Source organism: Oncorhynchus gorbuscha, linkage group LG04 (genome assembly GCF_021184085.1).
Source record: "Oncorhynchus gorbuscha isolate QuinsamMale2020 ecotype Even-year linkage group LG04, OgorEven_v1.0, whole genome shotgun sequence".
NCBI classification, from domain to species: Eukaryota; Metazoa; Chordata; class Actinopteri; order Salmoniformes; family Salmonidae; genus Oncorhynchus; species Oncorhynchus gorbuscha.
This window is the reverse complement of record NC_060176.1, coordinates 46,101,466-46,125,808: the sequence shown is the minus strand read 5'-3', so window position 1 is coordinate 46,125,808 and position 24,343 is coordinate 46,101,466. Positions and strand designations below refer to the sequence as shown.

Below are 24,343 nucleotides of genomic sequence, written 5' to 3'. Positions count from 1 at the left end.
TCGTACTACACCGGCTCTGACGCTCGTCAGATGTGGCAGGGCTTGCAAACTATTACATACAACAAAGGGAAGCACAGCCGAGAGCTGCCCAGTGACACGAGCCATCCAGACGAGCTAAATTACTTCTATGCTCGCTTCGAGGCAAGTAACACTGAGACATGCATGAGAGCATCAGCTGTTCCAGACAAGTGTGTGATCACGCTCTCCGTAGCAGATGTGAGTAAGAGCTTTAAACAGGTCAACATTCATAAGGCCGCAGGTCTAGAAGGATTACCAGGACGTGTACTCCGAGCATGCGCTGACCGACTGGCAAGTGTCTTCACTTAACCAATTGATTTATCAGTGTTATTCTCTAAGTTTGTTGGACTTCAGAAGGAAAATAAATGTAGCTAATGGGTGAACGTTTGTTCACTCAACAAACTTTGCTCACAGTGAGATGAATGTATAAAAACTTGTTGAGTCTAATTACAATTTCATGTTTGTTTTTGGAAGTCAACACTGTATGGAGGCAGGGCTTTCTCCTATAGAGCTCCATTTTTATGGAACGGTCTGCCTACCCATGTCAGAGACGCAAACTCGGTCTCAACCTTTAAGTCTTTACTGAAGACTCATCTCTTCAGTGGGTCATATGATTGAGTGTAGTCTGGCCCAGGAGTGGGAAGGTGAACGGAAAGGCTCTGGAGCAACGAACCGCCCTTGCTGTCTCTGCCTGGCCGGTTCCCCTCTTTCCACTGGGATTCTCTGCCACTAACCCTATTACAGGGGCTGAGTCACTGGCTTACTGGGGCTCTCTCATGCCGTCCCTGGAGGGGGTGCGTCACCTGAGTGGGTTGATTCACTGTTGTGGTCATTCTGTCTGGGTTGGCGCCCCCTCCCCCCCTTGGGTTGTGCCGTGGCGGAGATCTTTGTGGGCTATACTCAGCCTTGTCTCAGGATGGTAAGTTGGTGGTTGAAGATATCCCTCTAGTGGTGTGGGGGCTGTGCTTTGGCAAAGTGGGTGGGGTTATATCCTTCCTGTTTGGCCATGTCCGGGGTGTCCTCGGATGGGGCCACAGTGTCTCCTGACCCCTCCTGTCTCAGCCTCCAGTATTTATGCTGCAGTAGTTTGTGTCGGGGGCTAGGGTCAGTTTGTTATATCTGGAGTACTTCTCCTGTCCTATTCGGTGTCCTGTGTGAATCTAAGTGTGCGTTCTCTAATTCTCTCCTTCTTTCTTTCTCTCTCTCGGAGGACCTGAGCCCTAGGACCATGCCCCAGGACTACCTGACATGATGACTCCTTGCTGTCCCCAGTCATGCTGGTCATTTATGAACATTTGAACATCTTGGCCATGTTCTGTTATAATCTCCACCCGGCACAGCCAGAAGAGGACTGGCCAACCCACATATGCTCTCTCTAATTCTCTCTTTCTTTCTCTCTCTCGGAGGACCTGAGCCCTAGGACCGTGCCCCAGGACTACCTGACATGATGACTCCTTGCTGTCCCCAGTCCACCTGACTGTGCTGCTGCTCCAGTTTCAACTGTTCTGCCTTATTATTATTCAACCATGCTGGTCATTTATGAACATTTGAACATCTTGGCCATGTTCTGTTATAATCTCCACCCGGCACAGCCAGAAGAGGACTGGCCACCCCACATAGCCTGGTTCCTCTCTAGGTTTCTTCCTAGGTTTTGGCCTTTCTAGGGAGTTTTTCCTAGCCACTGTGTTTCTACACCTGCATTGCTTGCTGTTTGGGGTTTTAGGCTGGGTTTCTGTACAGCACTTTGAGATATCAGCTGATGTACGAAGGGCTATATAAATAAATTTGATTTGATTTGTATGTTGGTTCAGCTATATTCCCAGATGTGGAGCAAACTCACAACCCTATTGCAGCTGGTTGCCTTACAATTGTACGTTGAATTGTTTTCTTTTTAGACCTGTGTTTTTGCATGTACATTGATTGGTTGATTATCTTAAGCTACACCAACATAAGTAACATACATTTTTCTAATGAAATCCAATCTGTTATTAGTTGGACTTTTTGCATCTGTTACTGAGATGGCTGTTCCAGTTATTATTGAGACTACCTAAATCAAATAGAAGTATTTCCTGGCAGTCATTGTCAGTGCAGGTTGGGGGTGATTAACGTTCTCTGGCTGGATTCCAATTTTTCAAGTTGAATTGGATGTTCACTCAACGTCAAATGAAAAGTTGAGTGAACATTCAAATTCAACTTGAGAATGTATGTTGGTTCAGCTATATGCCAAACATTTTTGCAAACTCACAATCCTATTGCAGTCTGCTGCCTTACAATTGTACATTGATTCAACTTTTTTATAGTGCAGGGAGACAAAATACACCTCTCAACTCAAAGTGCAATGTAGCCTAGTTTAATTTCAACACAGGTGTATAGCGAGATAAAGTCAAGTTGAATTTGAAATGTGTTGATTGATCCATACACTTGTATTGCAATGATGAGACTGCTTATCATTTTTCTAAGGAGTCGAGGAGGCCTTGTTTATCAAATAAGATCAATGATCACTCACACAGTAGAAGAGAGGATGAGAAGTGGAGTACAATAAAGTTGACCATTGAGATGTAGATTAGTTGCCCTTGGCTGGGAAGCTGATCCTAGATCTGTGCCGACAGGCAAGTAGCAGGGAAGATATGAGGGGAGGGGTTCTCAATTGTAGACACCTTTAGTTAGTTAATGAGTGCAGGGCTGGATAGATGGGGGTATAAAGACAAGCAGGGAGCTGTGGCTGACTCTACTGTCACTGTCTTATAGTCACCATGTCTTTCTCAGGGAAATACCAGATGGAGTCACATGAGAACTTTGAGTCTTTCATGGAGGCTGTTGGTAAGTCTTGCAGTTGGGTTTGTACATTTGATTAGACTTGGGGTGTTAATTTCAGAAGTCGTAGTCCTTTCAGTAATGAAGATCAATGGTGACTGCGAATGCAATGGGTACTTGAAATGGTGTTAGATTTAACAAATTATAGGTTTTTTTGAATAACTTTCACTGAATGTTTAATTTAAGACTTAACACCGCTAGTTTGGTTTGGGCTAACTATTTTGAACTTCCAGCACTAATGGGATTGTTAAATGATTTGCCTAGGCATTAATGATTTATTGTGTCATTGAGATTCAAACCTATGCTCTTCTGTCCTCTATCCATGGAATTAATCCACTGTGCCACCAGGATGGAGTTGTCATGCATTAGTTTTGTAACTCATTGAAAGTGGATAAATTTAGTCTATTCAGACCATTTCAACAGGAACAAGCACTCATTAAGATCACTGTGTTTAACACACTTAAGAAAAGAAGGCGTTTGTTGAAGCTGAGAACGGAATGTGTTTTGATCAATGTTTTTGTATGGCAAGTTCTTAGTGTTCTGAGAACATGACTTTAACTGTAACTATGAGAACCTACAGAACATTATGCTGAAGCACTGACATTCCCACAGGAGAATATTTAAAGTCGGCTGAAAATTCCCAATGTAAAATGACTAATGTTCCTAGAACTTTACCTTAAATTAAATGTCCTTTCAGGAAATATTCTGATCAAATAATGAAATGCCAAGAAAATAACATTTTGTCAAATTCCTTAATGAGAATGTTCCAAAGCCAAGCAACTGTCCTGCACCATAATGTGGTATGCAAAATAACCAAGCCCTAAAACGTATGGTCCTCAGAATGTTATGTGCTAGCTGGGAATGCATTCAGATCACTGTGTTGCCATATTATAGTGCATCAGCGCTTTACTTCAGCAGTAATAATTCAGTGTTCATGTCCCACTTCATTAACTTTTTGTAGTACTAAAAAGCACCGCATATGACTCTCTCGCTGCCGCAAACATGTAGGTATCCCTGATGAGCTTATCCAGGAGGGCAAAGACCTCAAGAGCATCTCTGAGATTGAGGAGACTGGAGACCACTTCAAGGTGACTGTCACCACGGGGACAAAGATCCTCACCAACTCCTTCACCATTGGCCAGGAGACGGAGCTCGAGTCGCCGACCGGGGGGAAGGTCAATGTGGGTGGCGCATGTCACAACCCAACCATGAGTTTCATACATCTCCCTACATATACAGCCAGTATCTAACTAAACTATAAGTTCAGCTGATATGGGGTCACTATGGTTAGTTCAGGTCCCAGTGATGTTGTGGGAGGACTGACTTTCGTTGGCAGAATCTCCTCTGCTCTCCTGGGACTGGGCGCACAGTTGTGTCTCAAAACCAACTCGCACACCTGATGCACACTGTCACACTTTTTTTGTCTTCTCCATATATGGCCATCCAACTTGGGCCTGTTAAATTGGTCCTAGTTGGTGACCACTGCTTTCAGAGCTAACCGTTGACCTCTCCTGTTTCAGTCTGTGGTGATGAGGGAAGGTAACAAGCTGACGGCCATCCTGAATGGGATCGAATATGTCACAGAACTTACAGACGCAAACACCCTCGTCAACGTGAGTCTGGGGCATATGGCTGGGGGTTTCACGAAGCGACACAATTTCAGGGTTATTTTATACCATTAACAAAATGGTTAGTCTATGACAGTGCCGTGAACGCAATTCAACAGTTTGCTGCCGCCAATGTTCTAATTACATGCTGACCCCACCGCTCGCGTCGCAAAATAAATGTACGTGTTATTCAATCATTGCACCCACACTGCTCGCGCGCCTCAGCAAGCATCTGCGTGGCCAGTGTCCAATCTCCTCATTGGTTCTTAGGAGCATATACCCATGTGGGTGATTGCAAGATTAACTTTAAGGTCCACACTCTGGTCAGTTGTAACGTTGGTTGTCAACCGCCATATAAAGGAGGCGAGATGATGAGAAACATTCGGTTTTCTGTGGCTTAATTGTCAGAGTAGAGGACCTTGTGCATTTCAGGTAAAATAACAACCCAATGTTTATATACTAGGACAAATTAGCTAGCTAAATTGCCATAAATGTGAAATGCTTTTTGCCCCAAATATAACTGTTTCGGAGTTTGTTTTGATATTTCAACCTGCATGTCCTGATCGCTTTTAGTGTGGGTGAATGAGCGCGTCCGGTTTGCTAAGCATAGTGTACTGGCATGGATTTATTGAGTGTAATGATTACAGATGCTTTCTCTTTTCAGACCATGACTCTGTCTGGCATGTCATACAAGAGGACCAGCAAACGAATGTGAAGATCTACTGCACTCTTTGGATTAATAAAATGTGAAAGGCATTGAATGGTCTGGTCTCAGCATTTCATATCAATGGGTAGAACTTCAGGGGAAAATTGAAGTTTGTAATAATAAGGCAAGGTTTGAGTTGGCTGAATGTGGGATTCAATAGAATAGCGTAGTTCCGTGAACATTACACTCGGGCCAAAATGGATTTTCTACATTTTAATGTGACTGCTTTATAGCAAATGTCAACCCATCAGTGTAGAAATGAATGCTTTGGTAGTTCCATCTAGTCTGTTGCAATATGGGTCAGAATCCTACCACATTGGGTGCATCAAAAGCAGATTCCTCAATTTCCAGTTATTTTGGAAAATCAAGTTTCAGGCAATGTTTTTGGACATTGCTTTCACTAGTTCCACCCCAGTGTAGCTGACAAGGGGCTAAAGGTGCACCATTTGAGGGTGACTGGTTTCCCAGCTACAGTGTGGTTGGACCCTGGGACTAAACACCTCCCTCTGCAACTGGATCCTGCACTTCCTGATGGGCCGCCCCCAGGTGGTAAGGGTAGGCAACAACACGTCTGCCACACTGATCCTCAACACTTGGGCCCCTCCTGTACTCTCTGTTCACCCACGACTGCGTGGTTAAACATGACTCCAACACCAAGTTTGAGGTGCACCACAACACCAGTGGTAGGCCTGGTCACTGACAATGATGAGACCTGGCAGTGTGGTGCCAGGACAACCTCTCCCTCAATGTGAGCACAACAAAGGAGCTGATCGTTGACTACAGGAAAAGGCGTGCTAAACAAGCCCCCATTAACATCGACAGAGCGAGTTTCAAGTTCTTTGTCACATTACCAACGAACTATCATGGTCCTAACACACCAAGACAGTTGTGAAGGGGCACAACACCTTTTCCCCCACCCCCTCTGTGTTGTACACTGCTACTCGCTGTTTATCTATGCATAGTCCCTTCACATATGTGCAAATTACCTCCACTAACCTCTACCCCGCATATAGCCTCGTTATTGCTACTTAAATTCTTTTACTTGATTTAGTAAATATTTTATCTTCTTGAACTGCTTTGTTAAGGGCTTGTAAGGTGTACACTTGTCTTTGGCGCATGTGACAAAGTTTGATTTGAATTCTGGCTGTGCCGGGTGGAGATTATAACAGAACGTGGCCAAGATGTTCAAATGTTCATAAATGACCAGCATGGTTGAATAATAGTAAGGCAGAACAGTTGAAACTGGAGCAGGAGCATGGCCAGGTGGACTGGGGACAGCAAGGAGTCCTCATGTCAGGTAGGCCATGGGATATGGTCCTTGGGCCCAGGCCAGTTGAAACTGGAGCAGCAGCATGGCCAGGTGGACTGGGGACAGCAAGGAGTCATGTCAGGTAGTCCTGGGGCATGGTCCTAGGGCTCAGGTCCTCCGAGAGAGAGAAAGAAAGAGAGGAGAGAATTAGAGAACGCACACTTAGATTCACACAGGACACCGAATAGGACAGGAGAAGTACTCCAGATAAACAAACTGACCCTAGCCCCCCGACACATAAACTACTGCAGCATAAATACTGGAGGCTGAGACAGGAGGGGTCAGGAGACACTGTGGCCCCATCCGAGGACACCCCCGGACAGGGCCAAACAGGAAGGATATAACCCCACCCACTTTGCCAAAGCACAGCCCCCACACCACTAGAGGGAAATCTTCAACCACCAACTTACCATCCTGAGACAAGGCCGAGTATAGCCCACAAAGATCTCCGACACGGAAAGAAAGACTCTGAATACAAGCAATTGAATTGTAGCTTCACATTTACTCAAAAAGGTTAGTACCAGAATAACAGAACAATACTGCGCATGACCAAGGGCGCTTCATCCTTAAAGGGGACAATCCGTAATTAACAGAACATAACATTCCTTCTCTTATACAATCAGTTACTTTTACCAAACCACAACTGAAACATTTCCCAGAACTTGTTGTAGTTATTTTGCATCTTTTAATTTGAACTTGAACAGTTTTTGTTTATAAGTCTAGTCTGTCTGGTGGACGGTGCCTTCGTTCTGGGTAGCGCCTCAGATTGTCTGGAGGCTCCTGAACATCCTCAGTGTGTGCTTGTTCCATTATAGCGTCTGCTATAGCAGCACCTTCATCAACACGTTCCCTTCTTTCAGCCTGGGGTCTCTCTACTGCCCCACCGTCCTCTACAGTTCCTTGTGTGTCACTCTCGGGAGCTCTCTGTGCCTGTTCTCTCTCGATTGTTGTGCTGTTTTCCGTGGAATGCATTTGGTTAATGTGACGCCGCCACATTATGTCTGGGCTCACTTGAACCTGGTAAGTTCTGGGTCCCGTTTGTGTGTGTACGGTCCCTCTTGTCCATTTCCCTCCTCTTCTGTAGTCTCGCACCATCACTTCCTGTCCTGTTTGGAGATGGCGCTCCCGGCCACCGGAGAGCATCTTGGCTTGTTTGTTCAGCACTTCATTACGCCTGTTTGGCTTCATGATGTCCAGCTGTGTGCGGAGAGGCCTCCCGAACATCAGTGCGGCTGGGCTTTCATTTGTTGTGGCATGTGGGGTGTTTCGGTAAGAGGCCAGGAACTTGGCCAGTTTTGTTTGCAAAGTCCCTTCATCTCGTTTTGCTGCACGGAGTCCTTGCTTTAGAGTTTGCACAAAGCGTTCTGCCAGCCCATTGTTGGCAGGGTGGTACGGAGCTGAAGTTGAGTGTTTGATTCCATTTACTGACATGAATCTTGTAAACTCGTCACTTACAAAAGCTTGTGCGTTGTCACTTACCAGCTGCAGTGGCAAACCGAAGCGTGCAAACGTTGTTCTGAGACACTCTATCGTCTGAGCTGAGGTGGAGAAGTCAGTGCAAAACACCTCTGGCCATTTGGAATGGGCATCAACTATAACCAGAAACATGTGATTTTCAAAAGGACCAGCGTAGGTCCTTCTGTAGCTCAATTGGTAGAGCATGGCGCTTGTAACGCCAGGGTAGTGGGTTTGAATTCCCGGGACCACCCATACGTAGAATGTATGCACACATGACTGTAAGTCGCTTTGGATAAAAGCGTCTGCTAAATGGCATATATATATATTTTTTAGTCCACATGAATTCTCTGCCATGGCTCTGCGGGCCATTCCCCATGGGTGGACTGGGACAGGAGCAGGCATGTGAAGGGTTTCCAAACATCCACTACAGTTCTTTGCCATATTTTCTATCTGTTGGTCCAGACCTGGCCACCAGAAGTGGCTCCTTGCGAGCAGCTTCATTTTGACAATTCCAACATGACCTTCATGTAGTTGCTGCAAGACTCGATGTTGGCATTTCTGGGGTATCATGACTCTCATTCCCCACATCAAAAATCCCTGGTACGTTGTAATTTCGTTTCTCCGCTGGAAATACGGAGTCAGCTCCTTTCTGCCAGTAGCTGGCCATCCTGAGATGGTGTAGGTGTACACTTTTGACAAGGTCACATCTTACCTTGTCTCATGTTTGATAACTGTGCTTGTGACCGGTAGTGCCTCGAGCTGAGCGGTATGGAACATGTCCACTGCATCCACCCTCCTTTTTTTTCTTTCTCTTGTACATGGCAGTCTGGATAATCCATCTGCATTTGTGTGGAGGGATGACGGCTTAAACTCAATGTCATACATATGACTGGCAAGGAACAGGGCATATCGCTGTAACCTGGCTGCTGTCATTGCCGGAATGCCTTTCTTTGGACTGAAAATGGAAAGCAACGGCTGGTGATCTGTAACCAGTGTGAAACGCTTGCCATATAGGTATGCGTGGAATTTCTTGACGCCCCACACTAGTGCCAGTGCTTCTTTGTCGATTTGTGAGTAGTTTTCTCTGCATCATTCAATGTTCGTGACGCAAATGCAACTGGCCTCTCTGACCCATCTTTCAGTGTGTGTGAAAGGACTGCCCCTAATCCATAAGGGGATGCATCACAAGCCAACTTCACTGGCATTTCAGGGTCGTAATGCATCAGGACCTGTTCAGATGTTATGAGCCGTTTTGCCTCCAGAAATGCATTTTCACATTGCTCTGTCCACCGCCATGTCCTATTCTTTCCAGGAGCTGATTTAGAGGCTGGAGTACTGCTGAAATGTTTGGGAGGAATCTTCTGTAGTAATTGATCAGTCCCGTGAAAGATCTCACTTCTGTGATATTTTGTGGTCGTGGTGCCTGTACCACTGCCTCGATTTTGTCCTGTGTTTTGTGCAATCCATTACAGTCAATCTCATGTCCACAGAAGACAATCTTGTCTTTGAAGAACTCACACTTCTTTAAGTTTGCCTGTAGACCATACTCTTTCAGTCTTTTCAGGACCTCTTCCAGGTTAGCCAGGTGCTCTTTGTCGGTGCGTCCTGTTATGATCATGTCATCCAGGATACACTGGGTTCCTGGGATTCCTTGCAAAATCTGGTCAATAGTTCGTTGCCAAATGGCTGGGGCTGATGCAATGCCAAACACCAGGCGGTTATACCTGTATAGCCCTTTGTGTGTGTTTATTGTCAGGTACTGTTTGGAACTCTCTTCAACCGGTAGCTGCAGGTAAGCCTGTTTCAGATCGATTTTACTGAAGTGTTTCCCACCCGCTAGTGCAGCAAAGATGTCATCCAGGCGTGGTAGGGGGTATTGGTCCACATGCAACATTGGAATCACAGTTACCTTGAAGTCCCCACACATTCTAACAGACCCGTCTTTCTTCACAATAGGAACTATGGGTGTGGCCCATTCGCTTCTGTCCACTTTCGTCAGGATCCCTGTATCCTGCAAGCGATCGATTTCCGCTTCCACCTTTGGTCTCAGGGAGTATGGAACAGATCTGGCTTTGCAGAATTTTGGGGTTGCATCATCTCTTAGTACAAGTTTTGCTGTGAAGCCTTTTACTGTTCCCATCTGATCACTGAAAACGGTATTGTATTTATTCCGCAAGTGTTCCAGTGTTTGGTCTGTGCCTTTCTCTTTGGACTGGAACGTGTGGAGCATTTTCAAGTCACACCACTTCAGCTTTATTTTTGAAAGCCATTCCCTGCCAAATAATGGGGGGCCAGTTCCAGGCACCACATACAGCTGTAACTGCTGTGTTTGCCCCCCCATAATGCACTCTGACCTGCAACGCCCCCATTGGGCTCAATCTCTCTCCTGAGTATGTCTTCAGCAACACATTTGTGTTCTTCAGCTTGATAGCCTTAAAGTGCTCATTGTAGACAGTAGTGGAAATAATAGACACTGCAGATCCTGTGTCCAGCTCCATTTTGAGGGGTTTGCCTTCGATATCTGGTGTCACCCATATTATGCTACTGCTGGGAGAAGTCACTGTGTTTAACTCCATTGTACCAATTAATCGTTCATCTGAATCACTGCCACTGTTCCCTGCTAGTGCATTCACAGACCCTTTAATTTTCTCAGTTTTCCTGTTGTGACTGAATTTGGCTTTGCATGCTCTTTGAATGTGCCCCCTTCTACTGCATTTGTGACAAATTTCGTCTTTGAAACGGCAGTCCTCTGCTCTGTGACCATCTCTGTCACACCTGTTGCATTTTTCGGCCACACGGGGGCGTTGTCGATGCGTGAACTTGTGCAGGGAAATTTGTGACAGGTCGGTACTTCTTTTTACTTTGCAACTCAAAAGTATCTTTAGTCGCGATTTCCATAGCCACAGCAATTTCAACAGCCTTTGCAAATGTGAGCTCTGATTCTGTAAGCAAACGTTTTTGAATGTGTTCATGTTTCAGTCCACAAACAAATCTATCCCTTAATGTGTCATTTAGGTTCTCTCCCAACTGGCAATGTTCAGACAGTTTCTTCAACACTGCTACATATGTCCTAACACCCTCCCCCCTCATTCTGATCTCTCTTGTGGAAACAAAAACGTTCCGCGATGAGGAGTGGTTTAGGTGATAGGTGATTTTGCAATATCTCCACAATCTCTGTGAATGTTTTATTTGAGGGCTTCAGAGGGGCAGTCAGATCTCTTAGCAAACTGTATGTTTTTGGGCCAATTAAACTCAACAACGCTGGCACTCTCTTGTTATCAGCAATGTCGTTTGCAATGAAGTACTGTTCCAGTCGTTCAATGTAAGTTGCCCAGTTTTCTTGCGTGTCATCAAACACATCTATTTTCCCGATGCTAGCCATTCTCTTTACCTCCGGCTCCACGGGTCTTTGATCTGCCGCCTCGTTCTCGTCAGCTCTCCCCTCGTCCTCACTGCTTGCGAGCTGTTGTGCTACAGGGTCAAAATCTTCCTCTCTTCCTACGAACTCCATCTGTATTCGTGATGCACACTGCAGGTAATCATCCTCGTCGCCATTGTAGTGTCTTAACACTTAGTACTTATTTATGTAATAAGAAAGACTCTGAATACAAGCAATTGAACTGTAGCTTCACATTTACTCAAAAAGGTTAGTACCAGAATAACATAGAACAATACTGCACATGACCAAGGGCGCTTCATCCTTAAAGGGGACAATCCGTAATTAACAGAACATAACATGAAGTGTCATGGACGTAGGAATTGAAGGGTTGATTTGTATGACATATTTGTATAATGTGAGATCACTACTGCCGGCTGTTAATTTCTTGACACCTGCCGCCATAGGTTTGTTCATGCTTATTGGCTAGTTCTTCAGGGCCTACTCCTGTGTGGTGTGTGTAGAAAATGATACTCATTCTACTTAAACATCCGTTACTCAAACTGTCTTCATAAGCTAGGTGGGATCATGTCATAAAGATGCATTTTAATCTTGCAGATCATCCTGTGAGTTTCATGTCTTCTCTCAAGGTCTTGGTGTGTGTTCACTGCAGGATGGCATAGGCCTTATACATGCAGTGTCCCACCTATTTTCCCTGCCTTCATTGTTACCATCCCCAGAGCGCTTTTTGGTAGTTTATGGTAATATTGAGCCATTTTACTGCACAAATATAAATGCAATATGTCAAATCCTTTCATGTGCTGAAATAAAAGCCATTTAAAATACACAATGCCGCAGACAGTTGAGAGAATATAAATGCAATATGTTATCAAATCCTTTCATCCAACGTTATTTTAGAGAATTAAATTAAACAGGAGTATTTATGTCTGTAATAAAATTGGCTATCTAGTCTATAATGACTAAAGAGTTGACCACATCAGGGCTTTTAGGTTTTAAGAATGCCGAAGTGTCAGGGAGGGAGTTGACTTGTGTGTCCTGCTCCACTTATTTTATCAAATCAGTGTGGACCAATCTTGGAAGGCCGAGGTGGAAGGTGGGAAGCAACTCGGGTGACATTTTCCTAAGGCTCCTGGACTTAACTGACCACAGCCTTCAAATCGAGTCCACCAATGAGCTGCAAGTGATGCTAGGGTTCCATGGGTTCACTTGAGAGATTGGATGATAGGATTTGTAGTTCAAAGTTACCCACCCATTTACTGAACTCCTTCAGTATATAGGCAACATCACTGGAAGGGAACTAGCTCAGAATTTCACTATTTGACATTTCATGTATGGCAAATATTGGAGTTAAATTCTTAGCTAGATGGGACCCTGAGCACCTGAATCAAATCAAATGAGAGAATCGAAAACAGCAGGTCTGGGACAAGGTGGCATGTCCGGTGAACAAGTCAGGGTTCCATAGCCGCAGGCAGAACAGTTGAAACTGGAGCAGCAGTACGACCAGGTGGACTGGGGACAGTCATCAGGCCAGGTAGTCCTGAGACATGGTCCTAGGGCTCAGGTCCTCCGGGAGGAGGGAGGGAGAGAGTATTAGAGGGAGCATACTTAAATCCACACAGGACACCAGATAAGACAGGAGAATTACACCAGATATAACAAACTGACCCTAGTGGTGTAGGGGGCGGGGGGGAAGGCTGAGTATAGCCCACAAAGATCTCCTCCACTGCTCGAGGCAGAAGGGGCGCAAAACCAAACAGGAAGATCATGTTAGTTACTCAACCCACTCAAGTGACGCATCCCTCCTAGGAAAGGCATGAAGAGCACTAGTAAGCCAGTGTCTCGGCCCCCGTAATAGTTTCAGAGGCAGAGAATCCCAGTGGAGAGAGGGGAGCCGGCCAGGCAGAGAGCAAGGGCGGTTTGACGCTGCAGTGCCTTGCCGTTATATATGCCATTTAGCAGACGCTTTTATCCAAAGCGACTTACAGTCATGTGTGCATACATTCTACGTATGGGTGGTCCCGGGGATCGAACCCACTACCCTGGCGTTACAAGCGCCATGCTCTACCAACGCACCCCTGGGCCAGACTACACTCAATCGTAGGACCTACTGAAGAGATGAGTCTAAAGTAAAGACTTAAAGGTCGAGGCCGAGTCTGCGTCTCTCACATCGATAGGCAGACCATTGCATAAAAATTGAGCTCTATTGGAGAACTCCCTGCCTCCAGCTGTTTGCTTAGAAGTTCTAGGGACAATAAGGAGACCTGCGTCTTGTGACCGTAGCGTACGTGTAGGTGTGTACGGCAGGACCAAATTGGAGAGATAGTAGGTTAGCAGTAAAATCTTGATATCAGCCCTAGCCTTACATGATGCCAGTATAGAGAGGCTAGCACTGACTAATTTGATACAATTTTGGTGTTCTAGTCAAGATTCCAGAAGCCGTGTTTAGCACTAACTGAAGTTTATTTAGTGCTTTATCCGGGTAGCTGGAGAGTAGAGCATTTCAGTAGTCTAATCTAGAAGTAAAAAAAAGCTCGGATTAGCCTTTCTACATAATTTTTGGACGAAAGATTACTGATTTTTGCAATGTTACAAAGATGGAAAAAAGTTGTCCTTGAAATATTCTTGATGTGTTTGTCAAAAGAGAGATGTGGGACCAGAGTAATGCCGAGGTCCTTCACAGTTTTATTTTAGACGACTGTACAACTATCAAGATGAATTGTCAGATCCAACAGAAGATGTCTTTGTTTCTTGGGACCTAGAACTAGCATCTCTGTTTTGTCCGAGTTCAAAAGTAAAACATTTGCCGCCATCCACTTCCTTATGTCTGAAACACAGGCTTCCAGGGTAGGACATTTTGGGGCTTCACTATGTTTCATCGAAATGTACAGCTGTGTGTCGTCCGCATAGCAGTGAAAGAGGTAGAATATATAGTGAAAACAGTAGTGGTCCTAAAACGGAACCTTGAGGCACACCAAAACTTACAAATTATTCGTCAGAGGACAAACCTTCCACAGAGATGAACTGATATCTTTCCGACAGATAAGATCTAAACCAGGCAAGAACTTGTCCGTGTAGACCAATTAGGGTTTCCTATCTCTCCAAAAATGGTGGTGATCGGTGGTGTCAAAATCAGCACTAAGGTCTGGGAGCACGAGGACAGATGCAGAGCCTTGGTCTGATGCCATTAAAAATGTAATTTACCACCTTCATGAGTGCAGTCTCAGTGCTATGATGAGGTCTTAAACCAGACTGAAGCGTTTCATGTACATTATTTGTCTTCAGGAAGGCAGAGAGATGCTGGGCAATATTATTGTTATTATTTTTTTAGAGGAATAGGATATTCGATATCGGCCGGGTCAATGTTTTGCTTTTCCAAGAGAGGCTTTATTACTGCCACTTTTAGAGAGTTTGGTACATATCCGGAGGATAGAGAGCCATCCATTATGCTCAACATAGGAGGGGCAAGCACAGGAAGTAGCTCTTTGAACTACTGAGTTGAAATAGGGGTCAGTACGCAGCTTGAAGGTTTAGAGGACATGACTATTTTCATGTGTCAAGAGTTACAGGATTAGAAAACTTGAGTGTCTCCATTGATCCTAAGTCCTGGCAGTTCTGTGCAGACTCAGGACAACTGAGCTTTGGAGAAATATGCAGATTCAAAGAGGAGTCCGAAATTTGCTTCCTAAATTTGTTCAGGAATTCATCACTAATGAATGAAATACATCTTTCTTGAGGTATGCTGCAGGAGTTATTTGTGATGAAAAAATAATTTAATTGTTCTTATTCTCCTCAATTAGGTTGAATAATAGGGTGATCGAGCAGCAGTGAGGGCTCTTTGATATTGCACAGTACTGTCTTTTCCAAGACTTCCAGTTTGGTGGAGAGCCACTTCCGTTCCGATTTTCTGGGAGCTTGCTTCAGGCCTCTGATATTTTCTGTATACCAGGGAGCTAATTTCTTGTGACAAATTTTCTTTTGATTTTTTGAGGTGCGACTGCATCTAGGGTATTACGCTAGGTTAAATTTAGATCCTCAGTTAGGTGGTTCACCGATTTCTGTACTCCGACGGCCTTGGGTAGGTGGAGGGAGTCTGGAAGGGCATTTAGGAATTGTTGGGTTGTCTGAGAATTTATAGCATGGCTTTTGATGATCCTCGGTTGGGGTCTGAGCAGATTATTTGTTGCAATTGTAAACGTAAAAAGATGGTGGTTCGATAGTCCAGGATTATGAGGAACAACAATTAGATCCACAATATTTATTCCACGGGACAAAACTAGATCCAGGGTATGACTGTGGCAATGAGTAGTCCCGGAGACATGTTGGACAAAACCCACTAGTGTAACCAGGAGGAGAGGCCTCATTTAACACAGTAAATCCATTAGGCTTGAACCATGTTTCAGTCAGGCCAGTCACATCAACATTATGATCAGTGTTTAGTTCATTGACTATGACTGCCTTGCAAGTGAGGGATCTAACATTTAGTAGCCCTATTTTGTGATGTGAGATATCACAATCTCTTTCAATAATGACCAGAATGGAGGAAGTCTTTACTCCAGTGAGATTGCTAAGGCGAACACCGCCATGTTTAGTTTTGCCCAACATAGATTGAGGCACAGACATGATGTCAATGGGGATAGCTGAGCTGACTACACTGACAGTGCTAGTGGCAGACTCCACTAAGCTGGCTGGCTGGCTAACAGCCTGCTGCCTAGCCTGCCTGCTGTCTAGCCTGCCCTCTATCTCATTGTGGAGCTAGATGAGTTAGGGCCCTGTCTATGCGATAGATAAGATGAGAGCACCCCTCCAGTTAGGATGGAGTCCATCAATCCTCAGCTGGCCAGGCTTGGTCCTGTTTGTGGGTGAGTCCCAGAAAGAGGGCCAATTATCTACAAAGTATATCTTTTGGGATGTAGTAAAAAGTTTTCTACCAGCGATCTATCTAAGAGATGGTTGCCGTTTTACGATCCCCTAAACAAATGTGCTATTGTGCGTGTTTATCCGCTTTATTTGTAATTCATATTATACATAATGTTTCTGCCATCATCTCTTATGACCAGAAAGAGCTTCTAGATATCAGGACAGCGATTACTCACCCCGTACTGGAAGAATATATATTTTTCTTTAATGAGTCAGATGCAAAGGATTTACTCCAGACACCCGACAAGGCCCTCACCCCAGTCATTCGCAGGAGAAAGAGATGGAGTATCAGGTGTGTAGGTCTGGGTGCCCTGTAAGGTGGGTAATCTGCCTTTACCATCGGTCCTATTAGCCAAAGTACAATCATTGGATAATAAAATAGACGAGCAACGAGCACATACAGTATATCCTACAAATGGGACATTAAAAACGGTAAGCTGGCAAACCAATGCTAGCACTAAGACCGCACTCAATGAGCTGTATACGGGCAAAAAAACTCTATACCACCTTCACACACAGAGACAAGTACAAAGCTCTCCCTCACCCTCCATTTGGCAAATCTGACCATAATTCTATCCTCCTGATTCCTGCTTACAAGTGAAAACTAAAGTAGGAAGCACCAGTGACTCGGTCAATAAAAAATAGGTCAGATGAAGCAGATGCTAAGCTACAGGACTGTTTTGCTAACACAGACTGGAATATATTCTGGGATTCTTCCCATGGCATTGAGGAGTACACCACATCAGTCACTGACCTCATCAATATGTGCATCAACGACATCGTTCCCACAGTGACTGTACGTACATACCCCAACCAGAAGCAATGGATTACAGGCAACATCCGCACTGAGCTAAAGGGTAGAGCTGCCGCTTTCAAGGAGCGGGACTCTAACCCGGAAGCTTACAAGAAATCTCGCTATGCCCTCCGACGAACCATAGAACAGGCAAAAAGTCAATACAGAACTAGGATCGAATCGTACTACACCGGCTCTGACGCTCGTCAGATGTGGCAGGGCTTGCAAACTATTACATACAACAAAGGGAAGCACAGCCGAGAGCTGCCCAGTGACACGAGCCATCCAGACGAGCTAAATTACTTCTATGCTCGCTTCGAGGCAAGTAACACTGAGACATGCATGAGAGCATCAGCTGTTCCAGACAAGTGTGTGATCACGCTCTCCGTAGCAGATGTGAGTAAGAGCTTTAAACAGGTCAACATTCATAAGGCCGCAGGTCTAGAAGGATTACCAGGACGTGTACTCCGAGCATGCGCTGACCGACTGGCAAGTGTCTTCACTTAACCAATTGATTTATCAGTGTTATTCTCTAAGTTTGTTGGACTTCAGAAGGAAAATAAATGTAGCTAATGGGTGAACGTTTGTTCACTCAACAAACTTTGCTCACAGTGAGATGAATGTATAAAAACTTGTTGAGTCTAATTACAATTTCATGTTTGTTTTTGGAAGTCAACACTGTATGGAGGCAGGGCTTTCTCCTATAGAGCTCCATTTTTATGGAACGGTCTGCCTACCCATGTCAGAGACGCAAACTCGGTCTCAACCTTTAAGTCTTTACTGAAGACTCATCTCTTCAGTGGGTCATATGATTGAGTGTAGTCTGGCCCAGGAGTGGGAAGGTGAACGGAAAGGCTCTGGAGCAACGAACCGCCCTTGCTGTCTCTGCCTGGCCGGTTCCCCTCTTTCCACTGGGATTCTCTGCCACTAACCCTATTACAGGGGCTGAGTCACTGGCTTACTGGGGCTCTCTCATGCCGTCCCTGGAGGGGGTGCGTCACCTGAGTGGGTTGATTCACTGTTGTGGTCATTCTGTCTGGGTTGGCGCCCCTCCCCCCTTGGGTTGTGCCGTGGCGGAGATCTTTGTGGGCTATACTCAGCCTTGTCTCAGGATGGTAAGTTGGTGGTTGAAGATATCCCTCTAGTGGTGTGGGGGCTGTGCTTTGGCAAAGTGGGTGGGGTTATATCCTTCCTGTTTGGCCATGTCCGGGGTGTCCTCGGATGGGGCCACAGTGTCTCCTGACCCCTCCTGTCTCAGCCTCCAGTATTTATGCTGCAGTAGTTTGTGTCGGGGGGCTAGGGTCAGTTTGTTATATCTGGAGTACTTCTCCTGTCCTATTCGGTGTCCTGTGTGAATCTGTCCTATCGGAGGACCTGAGCCCTAGGACCATGTCCATGATGTGTGAGTCATGCTGGTCATTTATGAACATTTGAACATCTTGGCCATGTTCTGTTATAATTCCACCCGGCACAGCCAGAAGAGGACTGGCCTAATGCTCTCTCCTCTCTTTCTTTTCTCTCTCGGAGGACCTGAGCCCTAGGACAATGCCCCAGGACTACCTGACATGATGACTCCTTGCTGTCCCAGTTTCAACTGTTCTGTCATGCTGGTCATTTATGAACATTTGAACATCTTGGCCATGTTCTGTTATAATCTCCACCCGGCACAGCCAGAAGAGGACTGGCCACCCCACATAGCCTGGTTCCTCTCTAGGTTTCTTCCTAGGTTTTGGCCTTTCTAGGGAGTTTTTCCTAGCCACTGTGTTTCTACACCTGCATTGCTTGCTTAGGGGTTTTAGGCTGGGTTTCTGTACAGCACTTTGAGATATCAGCTGATGTACGAAGGGATATATAAATGAATTTGATTTGATTTGATTTGTATGTTGGTTCAGCTATATTCCCAGATGTGGAGCAAACTCACAACCATATTGCAGCTGGTTGCCTTACAATTGTACGTTGAATTGTTTTCTTTTTAGACCTGTGTTTTTGCATGTACATTGATTGGTTGATTATCTTAAGCTACACCAACATAAGTAACATACATTTTTCTAAAGAAATCCAATCTGTTATTAGTTGGACTTTTTGCATCTGTTACTGAGATGGCTGTTCCAGTTATTATTGAGACTACCTAAATCAAATAGAAGTATTTCCTGGCAGTCATTGTCAGTGCAGGTTGGGGGTGATTAACGTTCTCTGGCTGGATTCCAATTTTTCAAGTTGAATTGTATGTTCACTCAACGTCAAATGAAAAGTTGAGTGAACATTCAAATTCAACTTGAGAATGTATGTTGGTTCAGCTATATGCCAAACATTTTTGCAAACTCACAATCCTATTGCAGTCTGCTGCCTTACAACTGTACATTGATTCAACTTTTTTATAGTGCAGGGAGACAAAATATACACCTCTCAACTCAAAGTGCAATGTAGCCTAGTTTAATTTCAACACAGGTGTATAGCGAGATAAAGTCAAGTTGAATTTGAAATGTGTTGATTGATCCATACACTTGTATTGCAATGATGAGACTGCTTATCATTTTTCTAAGGAGTCGAGGAGGCCTTGTTTATCAAATAAGATCAATGATCACTCACACTGCCAAAGTAGAAGAAGAGAGGATGAGAAGTGGAGTACAATAAAGTTGATCATTGCGATGTAGATTAGTTGCCCTTGGCTGGGAAGCTGATCCTAGATCTGTGCCGACAGGCAAGTAGCAGGGAAGATATGAGGGGAGGGGTTCTCAATTGTAGACACCTTTAGTTAGTTAATGAGTGCAGGGCTGGATAGATGGGGGTATAAAGACAAGCAGGGAGCTGTGGCTGACTCTACTGTCACTGTCTTATAGTCAACATGTCTTTCTCAGGGAAATACCAGATGGAGTCACATGAGAACTTTGAGTCTTTCATGGAGGCTGTTGGTAAGTCTTGCAGTTGGGTTTGTACATTTGATTAGACTTGGGGTGTTAATTTCAGAAGTCGTAGTCCTTTCAGTAATGAAGATCAATGGTGACTGCGAATGCAATGGGTACTTGAAATGGTGTTAGATTTAACAAATTATAGGTTTTTTTGAATAACTTTCACTGAATGTTTAATTTAAGACTTAACACCGCTAGTTTGGTTTGGGCTAACTATTTTGAACTTCCAGCACTAATGGGATTGTTAAATGATTTGCCTAGGCATTAATGATTTATTGTGTCATTGAGATTCAAACCTATGCTCTTCTGTCCTCTATCCATGGAATTAATCCACTGTGCCACCAGGATGGAGTTGTCATGCATTAGTTTTGTAACTCATTGAAAGTGGATAAATTTAGTCTATTCAGACCATTTCAACAGGAACAAGCACTCATTAAGATCACTGTGTTTAACACACTTAAGAAAAGAAGGCGTTTGTTGAAGCTGAGAACGGAATGTGTTTTGATCAATGTTTTTGTATGGCAAGTTCTTAGTGTTCTGAGAACATGACTTTAACTGTAACTATGAGAACCTACAGAACATTATGCTGAAGCACTGACATTCCCACAGGAGAATATTTAAAGTCGGCTGAAAATTCCCAATGTAAAATGACTAATGTTCCTAGAACTTTACCTTAAATTAAATGTCCTTTCAGGAAATATTCTGATCAAATAATGAAATGCCAAGAAAATAACATTTTGTCAAATTCCTTAATGAGAATGTTCCAAAGCCAAGCAACTGTCCTGCACCATAATGTGGTATGCAAAATAACCAAGCCCTAAAACGTATGGTCCTCAGAATGTTATGTGCTAGCTGGGAATGCATTCAGATCACTGTGTTGCCATATTATAGTGCATCAGCGCTTTACTTCAGCAGTAATAATTCAGTGTTCATGTCCCACTTCATTAACTTTTTGTAGTACTAAAAAGCACCGCATATGACTCTCTCGCTGCCGCAAACATGTAGGTATCCCTGATGAGCTTATCCAGGAGGGCAAAGACCTCAAGAGCATCTCTGAGATTGAGGAGACTGGAGACCACTTCAAGGTGACTGTCACCACGGGGACAAAGATCCTCACCAACTCCTTCACCATTGGCCAGGAGACGGAGCTCGAGTCGCCGACCGGGGGGAAGGTCAATGTGGGTGGCGCATGTCACAACCCAACCATGAGTTTCATACATCTCCCTACATATACAGCCAGTATCTAACTAAACTATAAGTTCAGCTGATATGGGGTCACTATGGTTAGTTCAGGTCCCAGTGATGTTGTGGGAGGACTGACTTTCGTTGGCAGAATCTCCTCTGCTCTCCAGGGACTGGGCGCACAGTTATGTCTCAAAACCAACTCACACACCTGATGCACACTGTCACACTTTTTTTTCTTCTCCATATATGGCCATCCAACTTGGGCCAACTGTCCTAGTTGGTGACCACTGCTTTCAGAGCTAACCGTTGACCTCTCCTGTTTCAGTCTGTGGTGATGAGGGAAGGTAACAAGCTGACGGCCATCCTGAATGGGATCGAATATGTCACAGAACTTACAGACGCAAACACCCTCATCAACGTGAGTCTGGGGCATATGGCTGGGGGTTTCATGAAGCGACACAATTTCAGGGTTATTTTATACCATTAACAAAATGGTTAGTCTATGACAGTGCCGTGAACGCAATTCAACAGTTTGCTGCCGCCAATGTTCTAATTACATGCTGACCCCACCGCTCGCGTCGCAAAATAAATGTACGTGTTATTCAATCATTGCACCCACACTGCTCGCGCGCCTCAGCAAGCATCTGCGTGGCCAGTGTCCAATCTCCTCATTGGTTCTTAGGAGCATATACCCATGTGGGTGATTGCAAGATTAACTTTAAGGTCCACACTCTGGTCAGTTGTAACGTTGGTTGTCAACCGCCATATAAAGGAGGCGAGATGATGAGAAACATTCGGTTTTCTGTGGCTTAATTGTCAGAGTAGAGGACCTTGTGCATTTCAGGTAAAATAACAACCCAATGTTTATATACTAGGACAAATTAGCTAGCTAAATTGCCATAAATATGAAATGCTTTTTGCCCCAAATATAACTGTTTCGGAGTTTGTTTTGATATTTCAACCTGCATGTCCTGATCGCTTTTAGTGTGGGTGAATGAGCGCGTCCGGTTTGCTAAGCATAGTGTACTGGCATGGATTTATTGAGTGTAATGATTACAGATGCTTTCTCTTTTCAGACCATGACTCTGTCTGGCATGTCATACAAGAGGACCAGCAAACGAATGTGAAGATCTACTGCACTCTTTGGATTAATAAAATGTGAAAGGCATTGATTGGTCTGGTCTCAGCATTTCATATCAATGGGTAGAACTTCAGGGGAAAATTGAAGTTTGTAATAATAAGGCAAGGTTTGAGTTGGCTGAATGTGGGATTCAATAGAATAGCGTAGTTCCGTGAACATTACACTCGGGCCAAAATGGATTTTCTACATTTTAATGTGACTGCTTTATAGCAAATGTCAACCCATCAGTGTAGAAATGAATGCTTTGGTAGTTCCATCTAGTCTGTTGCAATATGGGTCAGAATCCTACCACATTGGGTGCATCAAAAGCAGATTCCTCAATTTCCAGTTATTTTGGAAAATCAAGTTTCAGGCAATGTTTTTGGACATTGCTTTCACTAGTTCCACCCCAGTGTAGCTGACAAGGGGCTAAAGGTGCACCATTTGAGGGTGACTGGTTTCCCAGCTACAGTGTGGTTGGACCCTGGGACTAAACACCTCCCTCTGCAACTGGATCCTGCACTTCCTGATGGGCCGCCCCCAGGTGGTAAGGGTAGGCAACAACACGTCTGCCACACTGATCCTCAACACTTGGGCCCCTCCTGTACTCTCTGTTCACCCACGACTGCGTGGTTAAACATGACTCCAACACCAAGTTTGAGGTGCACCACAACACCAGTGGTAGGCCTGGTCACTGACAATGATGAGACCTGGCAGTGTGGTGCCAGGACAACCTCTCCCTCAATGTGAGCACAACAAAGGAGCTGATCGTTGACTACAGGAAAAGGCGTGCTAAACAAGCCCCCATTAACATCGACAGAGCGAGTTTCAAGTTCTTTGTCACATTACCAATGAACTAACACACCAAGACAGTTGTGAAGGGGGCACAACACCTTTTCCCCCACCCCCTCTGTGTTGTACACTGCTACTCGCTGTTTATCTATGCATAGTCCCTTCACATATGTGCAAATTACCTCCACTAACCTCTACCCCCGCATATAGCCTCGTTATTGCTACTTAAATTCTTTTTACTTGATTTAGTAAATATTTTATCTTCTTGAACTGCTTTGTTAAGGGCTTGTAAGGTGTACACTTGTCTTTGGTGCATGTGACAAAGTTTGATTTGAAGTGTAGTGTCTTAACACTTAGTACTTATTTATGTAATAAGAAATCAAATCAAATCAAATTTATTTATATAGCCCTTCGTACATCAGCTGATATCTCAAAGTGCTGTACAGAAACCCAGCCTAAAACCAAACAATGCAAACAGCAAACAATGCAGGTGTAAAAGCACGGTGGCTAGGATTATAAAAACTGACCCCTGACCAGCAGAAAGGCCAAAACCAGGTGGACTGGGGAAGAAACCTGTCAGGTAGAGGAACCGAGGCATATGTGGGGTGGCCAGTCCTCTTCTGGCTGTGCCGGGTAGAGATTATAACAGAACATGACCAAGATGTTCAAATGTTCATAAATGACCAGCATGGTTGAATAATAGTAAGGCAGAACAGTTGAAACTGGAGCAGGAGCATGGCCAGGTGGACTGGGGACAGCAAGGAGTCCTCATGTCAGGTAGGCCATGGGATATGGTCCTTGGGCCCAGGCCAGTTGAAACTGGAGCAGCAGCATGGCCAGGTGGACTGGGGACAGCAAGGAGTCATGTCAGGTAGTCCTGGGGCATGGTCCTAGGGCTCAGGTCCTCCGAGAGAGAGAAAGAAAGAGAGGAGAGAATTAGAGAACGCACACTTAGATTCACACAGGACACCGAATAGGACAGGAGAAGTACTCCAGATAAACAAACTGACCCTAGCCCCCCGACACATAAACTACTGCAGCATAAATACTGGAGGCTGAGACAGGAGGGGTCAGGAGACACTGTGGCCCCATCCGAGGACACCCCGGACAGGGCCAAACAGGAAGGATATAACCCCACCCACTTTGCCAAAGCACAGCCCCCACACCACTAGAGGGAAATCTTCAACCACCAACTTACCATCCTGAGACAAGGCCGAGTATAGCCCACAAAGATCTCCGACACGGAAAGAAAGACTCTGAATACAAGCAATTGAATTGTAGCTTCACATTTACTCAAAAAGGTTAGTACCAGAATAAC

General features: G+C 44.7%; 2 protein-coding genes and 1 pseudogene across 2 annotated transcripts; all 3 read left to right on the top strand.

Moving 5' to 3' along the window:
* The window catches only part of LOC124034149, a 118,907-nt pseudogene that overhangs the window by 35,752 nt on the left and 58,812 nt on the right, over window positions 1-24,343 (top strand).
* On the top strand, window positions 2,685-5,195 carry LOC124034147 (fatty acid binding protein 1-B.1-like). Its single transcript, XM_046346925.1, has 4 exons — window positions 2,685-2,838; window positions 3,841-4,013; window positions 4,353-4,445; window positions 5,104-5,195. Exons 1-4 carry the CDS (start codon window positions 2,772-2,774, stop codon window positions 5,152-5,154), a joined length of 384 nt encoding a protein of 127 aa, XP_046202881.1. The 5' UTR covers window positions 2,685-2,771; the 3' UTR covers window positions 5,155-5,195.
* Window positions 19,786-22,285, top strand: LOC124034148 (fatty acid binding protein 1-B.1-like). Its single transcript, XM_046346926.1, has 4 exons — window positions 19,786-19,931; window positions 20,934-21,106; window positions 21,439-21,531; window positions 22,190-22,285. The coding sequence occupies exons 1-4, from the start codon at window positions 19,865-19,867 to the stop codon at window positions 22,238-22,240; spliced, it is 384 nt and encodes a 127-aa protein (XP_046202882.1). The 5' UTR covers window positions 19,786-19,864; the 3' UTR covers window positions 22,241-22,285.